The sequence below is a fragment of the Henckelia pumila genome, chromosome 4, assembly GCF_033568475.1.
Source record: "Henckelia pumila isolate YLH828 chromosome 4, ASM3356847v2, whole genome shotgun sequence".
NCBI classification, from domain to species: domain Eukaryota; kingdom Viridiplantae; phylum Streptophyta; class Magnoliopsida; order Lamiales; family Gesneriaceae; genus Henckelia; species Henckelia pumila.
In genome coordinates, this window is record NC_133123.1 from 146,824,348 (window position 1) to 146,839,113 (window position 14,766).

Genomic DNA, 14,766 nt, shown 5'->3' on the forward strand with positions numbered 1-14,766 from the left:
TGCAAACATAAGCAATTTTCGGTGGTAGAGGGTAGAGATACAAATTGTTCTCAAATTCGAGAATATTAAAAAAGAATATAAGGTTGTGCTTGGATGAAAGAATCTCAAATCCATGGATTTTGATTACCATTTTAGTGTTAACAATTAACTTAAATCCATAACTTAGTTATTTCACCGTCCCTCCACTACTTTTATTCTGCGGATGGATATGACACAGAATAATAAAAATAACAAATCATGAAAACAGCTCTGGTAAACAAATTCACGATGTCTCATTCTTTCAGTCTTTCAATGATATGTTTTCTTCTTTTTAAAGAAATCTGTTACTCGAACATATCTCAGGGTAACAAGGCTCAACGGAGATCTTCTGGTGTGGAGACGCAAAGCTCCATATCATCAGTCTTTGCCATTGCGAAATTCACGGAAAGCTTTTTTTTCCATGCATCTATTCCTTGTCGGGAAACATGAGTTTTGAAAATCTTAATCGGATGTTCTCTGTCCAAATCCAAGTTCTGACATGTCTTGTTTTGCCATCAAATTCCTGCAAAGTCGCGCAATATGTTTATTTAAAAATTCAAGATGATGCACACGTACCCAGTTCTTTTGGGTCGTTAGGTAACATCGTATGATTGCTACTGATGGTATATAGCCTCCCCAATAATAAACACATCTTCCCAGTCATAACTCATAAACCCAAGAATGCCAACAATAAAAAAAATAAAAAGGAAAATAATTGATGTGGATATAAAACTGAGAGATTTGAGCCCATTCAAATCCCAGGATATGGTGCCTCAAATGTCAATCTCCCGTCATTAAAAAAAACTCAACTACAAGTAAAACTACTCGAATTGGCAAAGGTAAGGTTCAGTTATCTCATCGTCAATCGCTTGTAAATCAAAATACTAAGTCTTCAAAAACCAAAATAATACAATGCACTTACTTTTCCATGCGACATTCCAAGTACCTCTTAGAGAAGTTTCTGCAATTTTCAGATTTGTGGCCTGAAGACTTCAGACACTTGATGTAGTCCTTTTTCTCCTGCAACAAAAGAAAAGTGCCAAATGAGCACACCAAAAGCAGTCCCCCAATGCCTGCAAGTCTAAATGTATACAGCTTAACCATACCAGGTCACATAGCTGCATATGATCCAGGGGAAACACCCCTTTTTCGGGGGGCACTGGTCTTGCCCCTCTGTTACCACCAAACGCTCCCCCTGCATATTTGGGAAGAACAAATATAAATCACGATACACAATTAACAGGTCAAGCAAAAGCTAGAGATTCTACTTTTACGCATTTGGATGGTCTTCTTACGAATGAAGTTATTCGTTCATTTCGAATACCCCCAACACATTTGGGGTGCAACTTCTACTCACGAATGTTTACCATGACTCCATGAGTCTCACTATTAGACATGAATACTGAAACATGATAAGCGTTATTAGGATATTAGTTGTAGACATAAACAAAGTATCCCTGTAATGAAATGTAAGCCATAACCCAGATTGTTTGACATTATTTATACTCAAAAGTCAAATCTTTTAAGTCTAGAAACAGAATTTTCAATTGAAGATCAAACAACAATCTTCTAGCCACGGACAAGAAAATTAATGAATCAAACAAGCTTTGTCCTTTAATTTGTGGTTAAACCAATATATTTAATCTTCCGCTGGTCAAAATCAATCAATTACTTCATAAGATAGATGGCCAATGAATGAAACAATGTGCTTAAAATTTAAAGCAAACTCGCAGACCCATAATGTACAAGAACATTTTAAGATCAATCGAACATTTGACTAAACCTTAGCAGGGTTTCAGTCATCGTACCTGCACTCATTGTTCAACTCTCTCAACAAGCCTGATTGGATAATACCAAATTTCGTCCCAGTTGTTAGGGAATTTTCAGGTTCAGTTCCTCTTCTTTCGCGTGAGCCGAAATAATCCCTGTCGTTTTAAAATTTTCCTAAAATAGTCTACGCGTAAGCCGGAAAGTTATAATAACAGAACATGCAACGGGAATATAAAGTGAACTAATAAAATTCAAATTGGTCAAATAAATTACCTAAATATTTCATATTGTTCAGTTCATTCCTCCTCCAATGCAGCGTCCGTAATTTTCACAAAATAAATGCAGATTTTTTTCTTTATTACAAATAAAACCATAGCTGAACCATCAATTAAAATATACTAAAAAAACTGCACCCCATAATTTCGAAACATGCATCAGACTTAAACATAAAATTTAAAATTTAAAATATTGAAGAGTTTACGTGTATGATGCATGAAATAACTTCTTCATCAATTGACATCAACAAAAAAAAATTAAAAATAAAAGTTCTTAAGAATAAAAACTTCCAGCATTTTCCGATAGTAATCCCCAAGGCTAGAAATTTAAACATAAAACATCGTCATTCATAAAAATTTTCAGAAACATGAAATCTAATGTGTCTAAGGGCCCAACAAGCTATTCTGTCTGATAAAAAATAAAACATAGGTAAAATCACATGCATACACACTTAACTCAAAATTTGAACATAGAAAAATATCATTTCTTTCCTCAAAACTTAAAATATAAAAATGCACCTTTTACTGAAAATATTTCGAAACTAGCTCACAACATTTCGAAAATATTTAGCCCTTCCACCCTCACACATAATTATTCATCGTGACATAATCAGTCGACCTTTTTCCTCAAGGCTCAAAAATTTCATCATGTCGTCAGTCATAGTCGTTTGGCCAAACATTATACCATGGATCCAGGTTTGGCAGAACAGCGTCAACCCGAAGGCCCACTTCCAATGCGCGTACCAATCGAATTGGCAGAGCAGCACCAACCCAGAGGTCCATGCCCAAATCTGAAATCCCGTATCAATCTAGTTGCAGAACAGCACTAACCCGGAGGTCCATGCCTAAAGCCTGTATACTCATACTTTCCCACACACTCGTCCATCACAAAAGTCACCCAAGACAAATTCTTCTCGAAAGATTTCTCTTAATTCTGTGTTTGAAATCCACCACCACACATAAGAATACTTGCACTTAACCATTTTAATTATAATTACATGTAGATAAAAAAGTGCACACTGCACCACCATAAATTCGGTTTTCATTAATCATGTTCATGTCTCTAAACAGGGCCCAGGCACAAGGTCTCCTCGATCTCAAAATTTCACCTTCTTGCAATTACCAAAAGTTTCTCCAAAATTCCAAACGAACAACTAAAAGAAAATAAAAAGGAAACAAACACACAAAGGCCCGTAATTGACAATAGGAGAGAAACCAAACATAGACCAACTAAAGATCAAATTTACCCAAATAAAGTAAGAGCAAAGCAAAGAAAATCAACACCCCCATCGTTCAATCCATCCCTCAAACTCTAGAAAAACATTTTCAGCTACCACACACACCCATCCAGCACAAACAAGCTCATACAGTAGAAATCAGTTTACTGACAGTAAAACCTACCAAAGCCAACCACAAGCAGATCACAACATTCAAAAAGAAAAAAATCAGAAAATCAGCCTGAAAAAATCGAATAAATAGGTGCTAGTCCAACAAAGCTGAGACTTGAGTCATCCAGATCCAAAATAAATAAATAAATAAAAAGGATAGATACTCAAGTACCCAGTTCAAATAAAGCACGATTGATTCTTTTTTATAAAAAAAACAAAAACAAAATTACAGCAGTCCCAAGAATTCGATCTTTTACAATGAAAAATCTCTGGTGTAGAATCTTAATCATGGAACAAATAATTAATCAACAGACATGCGAGATAGAAAACGAACCCTAAAACGAGAGGAAGAGTTCTGCTGGCGGCGAATCATGCCATCAAAACCAGGGGAAGAGATGGAAATGGTAGGAGGTTGGAATTTATAAGGAAATTTAAATATATAGGCTCGTTCTTGTTTTTTTTTTTTTTTTAAGTCAAAGGACTTACGTGTTTTTTTTTTTTTTTTTTTTAAAGTTAAAAGGAACTCATTTAATTTACTGTCTTAGTTGACCCTTAAATTGGGTCTTAATTTCTTAAGTGGTGTCGCTCAGATTAGTTAATGGGTAGGTAATCCTTTATCTCGACCATATACTCGTGGGACCTGTTTTTTTTTGTTTGTTTTTTTGTGCGTATTCCCCTGCTGTGCAAACGCAGCTCCTTTTCTAACGGGACCACCCTTTCTCCGATCAAAATATTCTCAAAAACTTCCTTCCAACTGGACCACTCTGCTTTAAAGTCCCACACCTGTACCAAACAAACTATTTCCCTTGTTTTATCCCTCGTATTTTCCAAGAGGGAACAAAAAGTAAGCAATATCATTAATGCTCTAAATCTGCCCCCTTTCTTTTATTTCTGTTATGTTAAATGGCATTTATCTTTTATTTTTCTGTGTATATGTTTTACAATGATGTCTTTAATGCTAACTGTTTAATAAATATTTGTATCGACTCTAGTAGTAACTATATTGTTGTTGGATCGGGGAAGAAATTTGAGTGGTTTACATTTGGTCGACCGACATAGGCTATTGCTCGACTGTCTCTTTGTAACGTCGACAGAGGAAGAATGCATTTTGTAAAGTCATACCGACCGTAATCTCGACTGCTATTTCATGAATCTCTATCGACTTATTGTAATGATCGACCGACTTGTTGTAGTGCCGGCTGGTGTAGAATTCAATGGTTTAGTCAACCTGACCGTTTGCATATAATTAGTACAATTTATACCCTCCAATATCGACTTATTTTTGAATCATTTAGACTGCTCTTTCAAGCATATAGACTGCACTACAAGACTTTAAGTAGTTTTCACCGTTGGCATAATATTATTTCGACCATTATTATGAAATCTCGGTTGATATGTAAAGCACGGCGACCTTTTGGACATGACAATGTCGTCTTCGTAATTCAAATAAAATTTGTTAAAACGCAGGCGTATTTATTTTTTTTTTTTGAAAGTTGCTTATGCTTAATCTAATTATTTTTATAGGTTATGACAATCAGTAATGTTGTCCTTCAATGTAATGGAAAGTGGATACGGGATGAGCACGATATTTTCAAATGGTCTTCACATGAAAGTTGTAAATGGGATTTAATCACAGTGGACGATGAGACATGCAATTTCGAATCTTTTAAGAATGAGGTTGTTAACATTCTGGATTTGGCATGTGATATTAACAGAACCAAATTCAGCTATTTGCCGATTGTTCCTAATTGCCATCCTCCTCCCTTTTATATTAAGGATGATAGAACTCTGCGTGCGTACCTTTACTTTGGTGCCCCAGACAAGAGACCTGTGCTAAATGTTATGATGGAAGAAGAGGAAGTGAACGTTGGATTGGACAACGAAGTGCATGCATTTGAAAGCACTCAGCACCTCAGTAATGATAGCATGACATTTAATAACATCGCTAATTTTGAACAATCATTTGATGTTTGTGACAGATCGATGGATGAAAATGTTGGGGGGATCAATCGTACTGGGAGGAATTTGTTGTTAGATGAAGATGATACATGTGGCAATTGTAAAGTCGCTGATTATGGTAGATCATGCAATGAAATGGGGGTCTTGATGGTGAAGACGAGGATCGTGACAGATCGATGGATGTAAATGTTGGGGGGTTGAATCGTAATGACGAATACTTGGATGGAGATTTTGTCATTCCTAACGAAAATGATAAGGAAACAACTGAGAATGTCAACGTGTCTTGTCCTGTGGGGGGGGGGGGGGGGGGTTGAATCATAATGATGAATACTTTGGTGGAGATTTTGTCATTCCTAACGAGAATGATAAGGAAACAACTGAGAATGTCAACGTGTCTTGTCCTGTGGGGGGTTGAATCATAATGACGAATACTTTGATGGATTTTTTGTCATTCCTAACGAGAATGATAAGGAAACAACTGAGAATTTAAACGTGTCTTGTCCATTCTAACAACTTGAAGATCCTTTAATTTTAGGAGAACCTTCATTACACCAGCAGCAATTAAGACGGTCTGAGTCCGAGCCGAAAGGGTATCTAAATGGACTTCGGATCCGAAAGAGAATTCCGTTGGTAAATAGAGATGAGTCAATGTGCAATGGTACCTACTCATTCCGTGATGGATCCAACATTTCTATTGGGCAGGTATTTTCCAATAAGGCAGAATTTCAGATTGAATTGTCCCGACTTGCAATAAAGTCATCTTTCGAGTTCGAAATAGTGAAATCTAACAAGTCCGTGTATGATGTTCGATGTGCTGCTGATAGTTGTACTTGGAGGATTCGAGGTGCAAAGAAAGATCCACACTCAACATGTTTTAACGTTCGAACATATTGCAACATTCACACCTGTGACTTGATGCGCATGAGTATAAAAAATCGACAGGCTACTTCTGGGTTAGTGTCAGCTGTGTTGCTAGAAAATTTCGTTGGTCAAAGGACTACACCTGTGCCGAAATCAATAATCACAATGATGCGTAATCAGGGAGTTCAAGTATCATACTTCAAGGCACGTAGAGGTAAAGAACTGGCCCTTAACACCATGATGGGCGATTCTGTTGAGAATTTTAGGAAGTTGCCATCATTTTTGAAAATGGTTGAGAAAGTAAATGTTGGTAGTTTCACGGATTTAGAAGTGGATGAAGAAAATAGATTTAAATACATGTTCTTGGCATATGGTGCATGTATTACGGGATACAAATTCATGAGAAAAGTTGTCTGCATTGATGGTACATTCTTGAAAGGAAAGTATGACGGTGTGCTACTTGTAGCAACCGCACAGGACGGAAATCACCACCAATTTCCCATTGCATGGGGTGTTGTCGACAAGGAAAGCTCTGAGTCATGGTCTTGGTTTCTAAGCAGATTGAAAATCATAGTAGAGGACGACGACGAATTGGTGATAATATCAGATAAACACCAGGGCATCATAAATGCAATTGCATTTTTATACAATCGTGCACATCATGTGTTTTGTATGTGGCACATGTCACAAAACATCAAAGGCAAGAGCAACAAAAAAAAGGGAGCTGCCGAGCTATTCATTCGGGTGGCAAAAGCATACAAGAAAAGTGATTTTTATTCCTTGTATAGAGAATTGAGAGAGAGATTTCCAGAGGTTGCTAAATATTTGGAAGATAACACTTCTCCCGGAAGGTTGTCTAGAACGAAACAACCCGGGAACCATTACTCCATCATGACCACGAATGGAGTGGAATCAATAAATGGTAGGTTGCGTGAGGAGAGGGAGCTTCCAATAATTGCATTATTGGAAGCACTGCAAAGAATCACATCAACCTGGAGAAGTAAATATCGTCAAAAAGCGGTTGCATCAACTACACATCTCATACCAGCGATAGAGTCGATCGTTCGTGAGAATTTCATCGTTTTTAGAAAATATGAAGTCATTGAAGCAACTGAGGGGAAGTATTGCGTGTCCGGTAGCACAAGCAACATGTTAGTTGATTTACAGAGTAAATTTTGCACATGCCGTAAATTCGACATTGACAGGATTCCATGTTCACATGCCATTGCTGCTGCCTACAACGCAAATATTTTTGTTTATGATTATTACACCACACGTTACTGGTTAGAAGCATATACGGACCATGTCTATCCAGTACCAGGTGAATGGACAGTGCAGGAGGAAATATTGGTACTGCCGCCTCTAGTCATTCCCCGACGTGGACGGAAAAAAGTAAAAAGAATACCTTCAGTCGGGGAGTATGCCAGAAGACGTTGATTTTTGTTTTTGTCACTCCTTCAGCATGAAACGACCGATTAATGTATGGTGTCGACTGTTAATATTACCAACTCGACCGCTTTGAGTGTAGAGTTTTAATTCTCTTTTCAATCGATCGTTACTAACGAAGCCTAATTCATCCAGGAGAGTCGGTTGGTATATAAAAATATAAAATGGTACAAGTTTGTTAATAAAAAATATTGCTAGCTAAAATTCCACATAAACATAAATGAAAATTATTACGGATATCTGTTTTGTTGTTTTCAAACGTTAGGGTTTTTCGTATTTATTATTATTTGCATTTTATTCGTATTTAACTTTTGTAGTCTGTGCGCGGAAAACGTGTCGACCGATTAATGTATGGTGTCGACTGTTAATATTACCAACTCGACCGCTTTGAGTGTAGAGTTTTAACGAAGCCTAATTCATCCAGGAGAGTCGTTTGGTATATAAAAAATATAAAATGGTACAAGTTTGTTAATAAAAAATATTGCTAGCTAAAATTCCACATAAACATAAATAAAAATTATTACGTATATTTGTTTTGTTGTTTTCAAATGTTAGGGTTTTTCGTATTTATTATTATTTTCATTTTATTCGTATTTAACTTTTGTAGTCTGTGCGCGGAAAACGTGTCGACCGATTAATGTATGGTGTCGACTGTTAATATTACCAACTCGACCGCTTTGAGTGTAGAGTTTTAACGAAGCCTAATTCATCCAGGAGAGTCGGTTGGTATATAAAAAATATAAAATGGTACAAGTTTGTTAATAAAAAATATTGCTATCTAAAATTTCACATAAACATAAATGAAAATTATTACGGATATCTGTTTTGTTGTTTTCAAACTTTAGGGTTTAGGGTTTAGGTGTAAAAAAACTGATTGCCTAAATAAAAGATATTACCAAGGAGCAGCAACAATTCTTCTTAACTCGAATCCCAGTACTTCTTCTTCACCACCTATCTCGGCCTTCAAACGGCTTATGCGACGATCGAAAATAAAACATTGATGCCCAAGTCTTCGAAAGCCTTACATTAATTCATGAAATCATGCAGGATTAGATAGGCGATTTGGAATAAAAACCTAACGCAGCTGCCATCTTGAAGTGAACATGGCGGTAGCAGGCAGCGTTAGGACTCCTCTTGTATTATTAGGTAATATAGAGGATACGTAGGACTGCAATTAGGACTCCACTCGTATTATTGTAGTTGGATGGAACTTGTAACCCAGGTTGGGTATCATCGGCAGAAATCCATACGGGGTCTGGAATGTCCAACATAATAAGTTGATCAACAACAATCATAGTGATAAAATATTAATTATTGTAATTTTGTATTCGAGAGAGGAGAAGAGGAGAAGAGTAGATAGAAGACGAAGAAGGAGATGAAGAGATGGAAATTTTTTTAATAATGGTGAATATGAATATGAAAAATTAAACGCCTTCTATCTTTATTTATAGAAGAAGAAGATTGGGTGGGTGAGTGAATAATCATAATCCATACGGTTGAGCATTTTAGATTTTATTCCAAAATTGTCCCTACACATTAAAATTATAAATAATTAAATTTGAATTAGTCTACATATGTTATTATCATATATTTCTCAAGTAATAATAATAATAATAATAATAATAATAATAATAATAATAATAATAATAATAATAATAATATATTATTTTATATACATGCGTTATGGTAGTAATAAATAATAATTATGGCCCCTTATAATCGTCGAGTGAATTGAATTATTCCCACATATCGGGTCACGGGTGAGAATGAATCAAATTCCTTTTTCTTGGAATGTGTATCCGAAGAAGACGGATATATTCCGATTCCCGTGAAATTAGTCTTGAGACTAGCATGGCCGAACAGTCAAGTCTTGGAAGATAATGTATGATTTGGGAAGGTTGGAAAATTTATAAAATGATAAGAAAAATTTGAAGTGTTTAGAAATGGGTCGAATTGGAAATAAATATATAGCCCAAAAAATGAAATTTTAAAGCAACAACTGAAATGGGTCGACGGACAAATATATTCGGTCGATCAATAATTATATTCGGTCAGACAGCGGTCGAAACGGTAGCGTGGGCATCCTCGGTGTTTAATATGGGTCAAATCATGTTGTATCACAATATATTGAATAGGTTCTGGTCGCCCATGATGAATCCAGTCTTAATCCAATGGTGAGAACGATAGTTTTTTCTCTATCAAATGTGACACTAATCTTAATCTTACATTATGATAGAGAGGTAATCATGTTTATATATTCGAATAATCACAATCATAACCTTTGAAATAATATGATACAATCTCCATGAAACAAATTTCATAATAATGGAATTTAGGGTTTTCAATTTAGGGTTTTCAATTTAGGGTTTAGGGTTTAGCATTATTTGGGTTTAGGGTGTCTTATTGCGGGTCCGATGAAACCCGACAATTGCAAGCGCGCATCCCCAAAAAGATACGCTAATGAATCTGGATACGATTCTTTATCGCTATTTTACTTTCACGGTATTCGAGGTTATATAGTAAAGTAAAGTACAAATATTCACAGGATTGTCACGTGGTCTTCTCATAAATATCATTCGATCACGTCAAATATCAAGTTTTTAACAGTCGACAGCCAAATAATGATCAGTCGCCTATTACATAGACGCCGACTGATTAATAACATATACATAATACTGTAATCTTAATCATAATCGTAAGCAATAACGTTATTCATAATCATAACCTAAATGGTTTAGTTGACTAACCAAATTTATTTTTATATGATGGTTTCCATAAAAATTAAAATAAAAACAATATATATATATACTTTCTCTCAAGTAGGACAAATAAATATATATAATCTTTCTCTCAAGTTTTTAGAAAAATTTTAGCATATCTCTGACTATTGAATTGTATCGTAATCTCAGATTAAATTGCATATGATATTTTATTCTTTAGATATGAGAGGTCAGAGGACTATGGTTAAGCACATACACATGATGGGGAAATAGGAGTCAAAACAGAGCCTTTCAAACAACTGCTGAAATGGGTCGACGGGCAAATATATTCGGTCGATCAATAATTATATTCGGTCGGACAGCGATCGAAACGGTAGTGTGGGCATCCTCGGTGTTTAATATGGGTCAAATCATGTTGTATCACAGTATATTGAATAGGTTCTGGTCGCCCATGATGAATCCAGTCTTAATCCAATGGTGAGAACGATAGTTTCTTCTCTACCAAATGTGACACTAATCTTAATCTTACATTATGATAAGGAGGTAATCATGTTTATATATTCGAATAATCACAATCATAACCTTTGAAATAATATGATACAATCTCCATGGAACAAATTTCATAATAATGGAATTTAGGGATTAGGGTTTTCAATTTAGGGTTTAGGGTTTTCAATTGAGGTTTTCAATTTAGGGTTTAGGGTTTAGCATTATTTGGGGTTTAGGGTGTCTTATTGCGGATCCGGTGAAATCCGACAATTGCAAGCGCGCATCCCCAAAAATACACACTAATGAATCTGGATACGATTCTTTATCGCTATTTTACTTTCACAGTATTCGAGGTTATATAGTAAAGTAAAGTACAAATATTCACAGGATTGTCACGTGGTCTTCTCATAAATATCATTCGATCACGTCTACTATCAAGTTTTTAAAAATCGACAGCCAAATAATGATCAGTCGATCATAAATTTTAAAACGATCGAACAACGGTCGAAGAGGTAGCATCGGCGTCCACTGTGATCAATTTTGCTCCAATCCAAAACCCATGGTGATAACGATAGATTATTCTCCACCAAATGTGAATCCAATTTAATCCTACATTATTATTTTAGTACACGGACGGGAATGCCAGACTTTATTTATTGCCCGGTTCAGTTCATGAATAATATTACTCCAAAGAAGACACACATACCGAGGGATCAGCACGCATGCGCATGCGCATGATTATTTATTGCCCGGTTCAGTTCATGAATAATATTATTTCAAAGAATACACTCATACCGAGGGCTCATCACGCATGCGCATGCGCATGCTGTTTGTGCAACCCGAAGACTACACGCAAATCGAGGGATTTAAGAACCGCAATTGTATTGATTTTTGTCCCGTTGTTCATTTTTTATTTTTTCCTTTTGTCTGCTGGCTATTAGGTTCCCTTTATCTTAATGTTATTATGTTATTATTATAAATATATAATGTTTATAGGCGAAATTCGTTAAAAAGGCCGGTACACACACTCTGAGAGGCTCTGAACTCTCATCGTCTGTCTTTCTTCCTTGACATCTCCCCATAATAGTATCTATTTTCAAAATACGTATTATGGGTTCCATCAGTAGGCGGATAGATTTTTTTTTCTCATTCCGATATCGTATTATTTCGTGTTTTCATTAGTAATTTATTTTGTTTTTCTTGCATTGTAATGTTAAATAGTATCTATTTTCCACTATGTTGGTTATGTTGGTAATACAAGAGGAGTCCTTACGGACCTTACCTGTGTGTAACTGGGTTTCCATCAGTAGGGTTTTTTTCATTTATTTTCATAATGATAATAATAATGATAATAATAATAGCGTGTAAACAGTACTTACGAAATTACTTTTACGATAAGTTCACCGAAGAGACGTCAACCAATTAATATAGCGTATTAATTGAGAACATGAATTCAAAATGTCCCATCGCATCGGCTGCTCATGATAAGGATGAATACAAGTTTGCAACTTTCAATGTTTGTCTATAAATAGTGCATTTACGTGTTTACGTAATATTACGTTCTGCTCAAACTCTTGCACTCCTTTCTTTATTTTTTTCTCCTCTCTCGCATTCATTTTCCAATGGCAGGCGAAGGTTCCAACGTCAACCACTACATACAACATGTGAAGAGGATGTACGAAGACTTTGTCTGTGAGAAGACAATGTTTACGTGGTCGAAGATTGAGGAGCTGAGGATGTACAGACAAGCGCCAATACCTCCTTGGCGAATGTCAGACGCCAGAAGACTTGATCGCATAGAGGAAAAATTTAAGAGGAAGCTCCACATTTCGAATTCCATGGACATTTTCAAAGATGAAAATGTTCGCCGTTTAATGTTAATGAAAGAGTCTAAACATGTGAGGAAATTTTTTTACTCTTATCAGTTTATGAATATCGCCTATGATCACCCTAACTCTGACTTGTACTCTTGGATTGCTGAATGGAATCATTCACTATTGCAAGAATTAGGGTTGTAAAAATTTTCTTTTATTATATAAAATTATGTTTCGTTAATGAGTTTTTCTTTACACATGCGTTGATAATTCTTGAAACCGTAATGAAGATAATAATAACAATACAACCTAATTGTCAACAGTCTAAGTTCAAAATATTATATCCCCTAAAGAAAAAAGGCTTAATATATTATATTTAATTATAAACAGTCGTCGATTGTGAATGAAGGTCTACTCTACATAATAAGCGGTCGTCGATGAATTTGCTACCGAACGGAGAATAATTAAATAATAAAGAATGCCCTCGGTCAAATGTGAATAACGTCGGTCGACTCCATATATTAACCGGTCGTTGCGGATTTTGCTATCGACCGCCGAATAATATTCGTATTCAATGTTTAATAATTTATTACGATCTAAAATACGTTTTATATTGTGCTTATATTAAATCTCATATCAACAATCTATTTTTGTTATTATATAAATTATTTTTTTGTATTTGTTCTGTTAGATTTTTATTGTGAATTATGATGGAAAAAAAAAAAAGAAAATCTTAATCTAAAAGTTCAAAGAGAAAAATAAAGAATTGCAACACGTATCCCAGACTCTTGACACTTAACCTACCCTGACTTCTGATTTCTGATTATAAAAGTACAACATCTGTTATCATTTTGAAACATTCTGTCTCATCTCTATCTCATACCGATCGATAACTGTTGCACACATATGCTATCCTCAAGATTGATCATGGTTATTTAAGGTGATCACCCACGAAGCAGATTATGCCAGAAGCCTCGGAATTTTTAGCTTTTTGTTGCCACTCTGAGGAAAGTTTAGCCGTAATGCAAATAGAGTTATCTGTCACTCAGATTGAGAGAGAACTATATTATATCTTTCACTCAGATTGATAAAGAACTCTCTTTGCATGATCATGGTTCGTGAAAGACATGGTACCCAAAAACTTTGCTCGAAATGGCAGGAAAAACTGAAACATCCTCAAGGTGTTGTTGCCTGTTGGGGATATCAAGGAATACCTTAAAATTGATTATGCTATCCTTGAGGTCATTTTCATGCCAAATTCACAGGTACAAATTTAATTATTATTTTTTTTTTGAAAAGTTGTACAAATTTAATTATAATTATACATAATAAATAAAACAGGAATCCGGTCGATCGATGGTCCAATCGGTCTACTACATATAATAATCGGTCGTCGATTATTTTGCTATCAACCAGATTACAATTATATATTAGTTGATTAAAATAATAGTATTTATATTTCTCGTCCTCCTAATAATATTCGTACTCATCGTATTAGTTTACAATTATAATTATACATATTAAATAAATAAAGAATGCCTCCGGTCGAGTGTGAATAACGTCGATCGACTCCATATAATAATCGGTCGTCGATGATTTTGCTATCGACCAGATTACAATTATATATATATATCAGTTGATTAAAATAATAGTATTTATATTCCTCGTCCTCCTAATAATATTCATACTCATCGTATTAGTTTACAATTATAATTATACATAGTAAATAAATAAAGAATGCCTTCGGTCGAGTGTGAATAACGTCGGTCGACTCCATATAATAATCGATCGTCGATGATTTTGCTATCGAACAAATAGATACTTCCAAGTTTTGCTATAAAACTCATTCATACTGACAAAATTGATTTCTACTACAAATAAATATATCGTACAATGCCAATTTTATATTGTTCGCATGAACAAATTAATTGTGCTTACATCAAATCTCATCAATAGCTGGAAGGGACCAGTCATTGAGCCAATTCGCTATGGTCAAAAATTTTCTGAAATCGGCAATGACATCATT

At 35.2% G+C, this 14,766-nt stretch overlaps 2 protein-coding genes across 10 annotated transcripts; one reads left to right on the forward strand and one right to left on the reverse strand.

Moving 5' to 3' along the window:
* Positions 1-222: 222 nt before the first annotated feature.
* On the reverse strand, positions 223-3,872 carry LOC140864039 (uncharacterized). 9 transcript variants are annotated; one of them, XM_073267927.1, is made up of 6 exons: positions 3,786-3,835; positions 2,062-2,141; positions 1,827-1,962; positions 1,125-1,213; positions 941-1,038; positions 223-541 (listed from the first exon to the last, which is right to left on the reverse strand). In XM_073267927.1, the coding sequence occupies exons 3-6, from the start codon at positions 1,834-1,836 to the stop codon at positions 481-483; spliced, it is 258 nt and encodes an 85-aa protein (XP_073124028.1). In that variant the 5' UTR covers positions 1,837-1,962; positions 2,062-2,141; positions 3,786-3,835; the 3' UTR covers positions 223-480. The 9 variants fall into 9 exon arrangements, with proteins under 9 accessions (XP_073124028.1, XP_073124025.1, XP_073124030.1 ...); XM_073267924.1 differs by having other exon boundaries at positions 1,827-2,997; positions 3,786-3,872; XM_073267929.1 differs by lacking the exon at positions 2,062-2,141 and having other exon boundaries at positions 1,827-1,943; positions 3,786-3,846.
* Positions 3,873-6,058: 2,186 nt separating this feature from the next.
* On the forward strand, positions 6,059-7,708 carry LOC140861991 (uncharacterized). Its single transcript, XM_073264991.1, has one exon. It carries the CDS (start codon positions 6,059-6,061, stop codon positions 7,706-7,708), a length of 1,650 nt encoding a protein of 549 aa, XP_073121092.1.
* Positions 7,709-14,766: the final 7,058 nt, after the last annotated feature.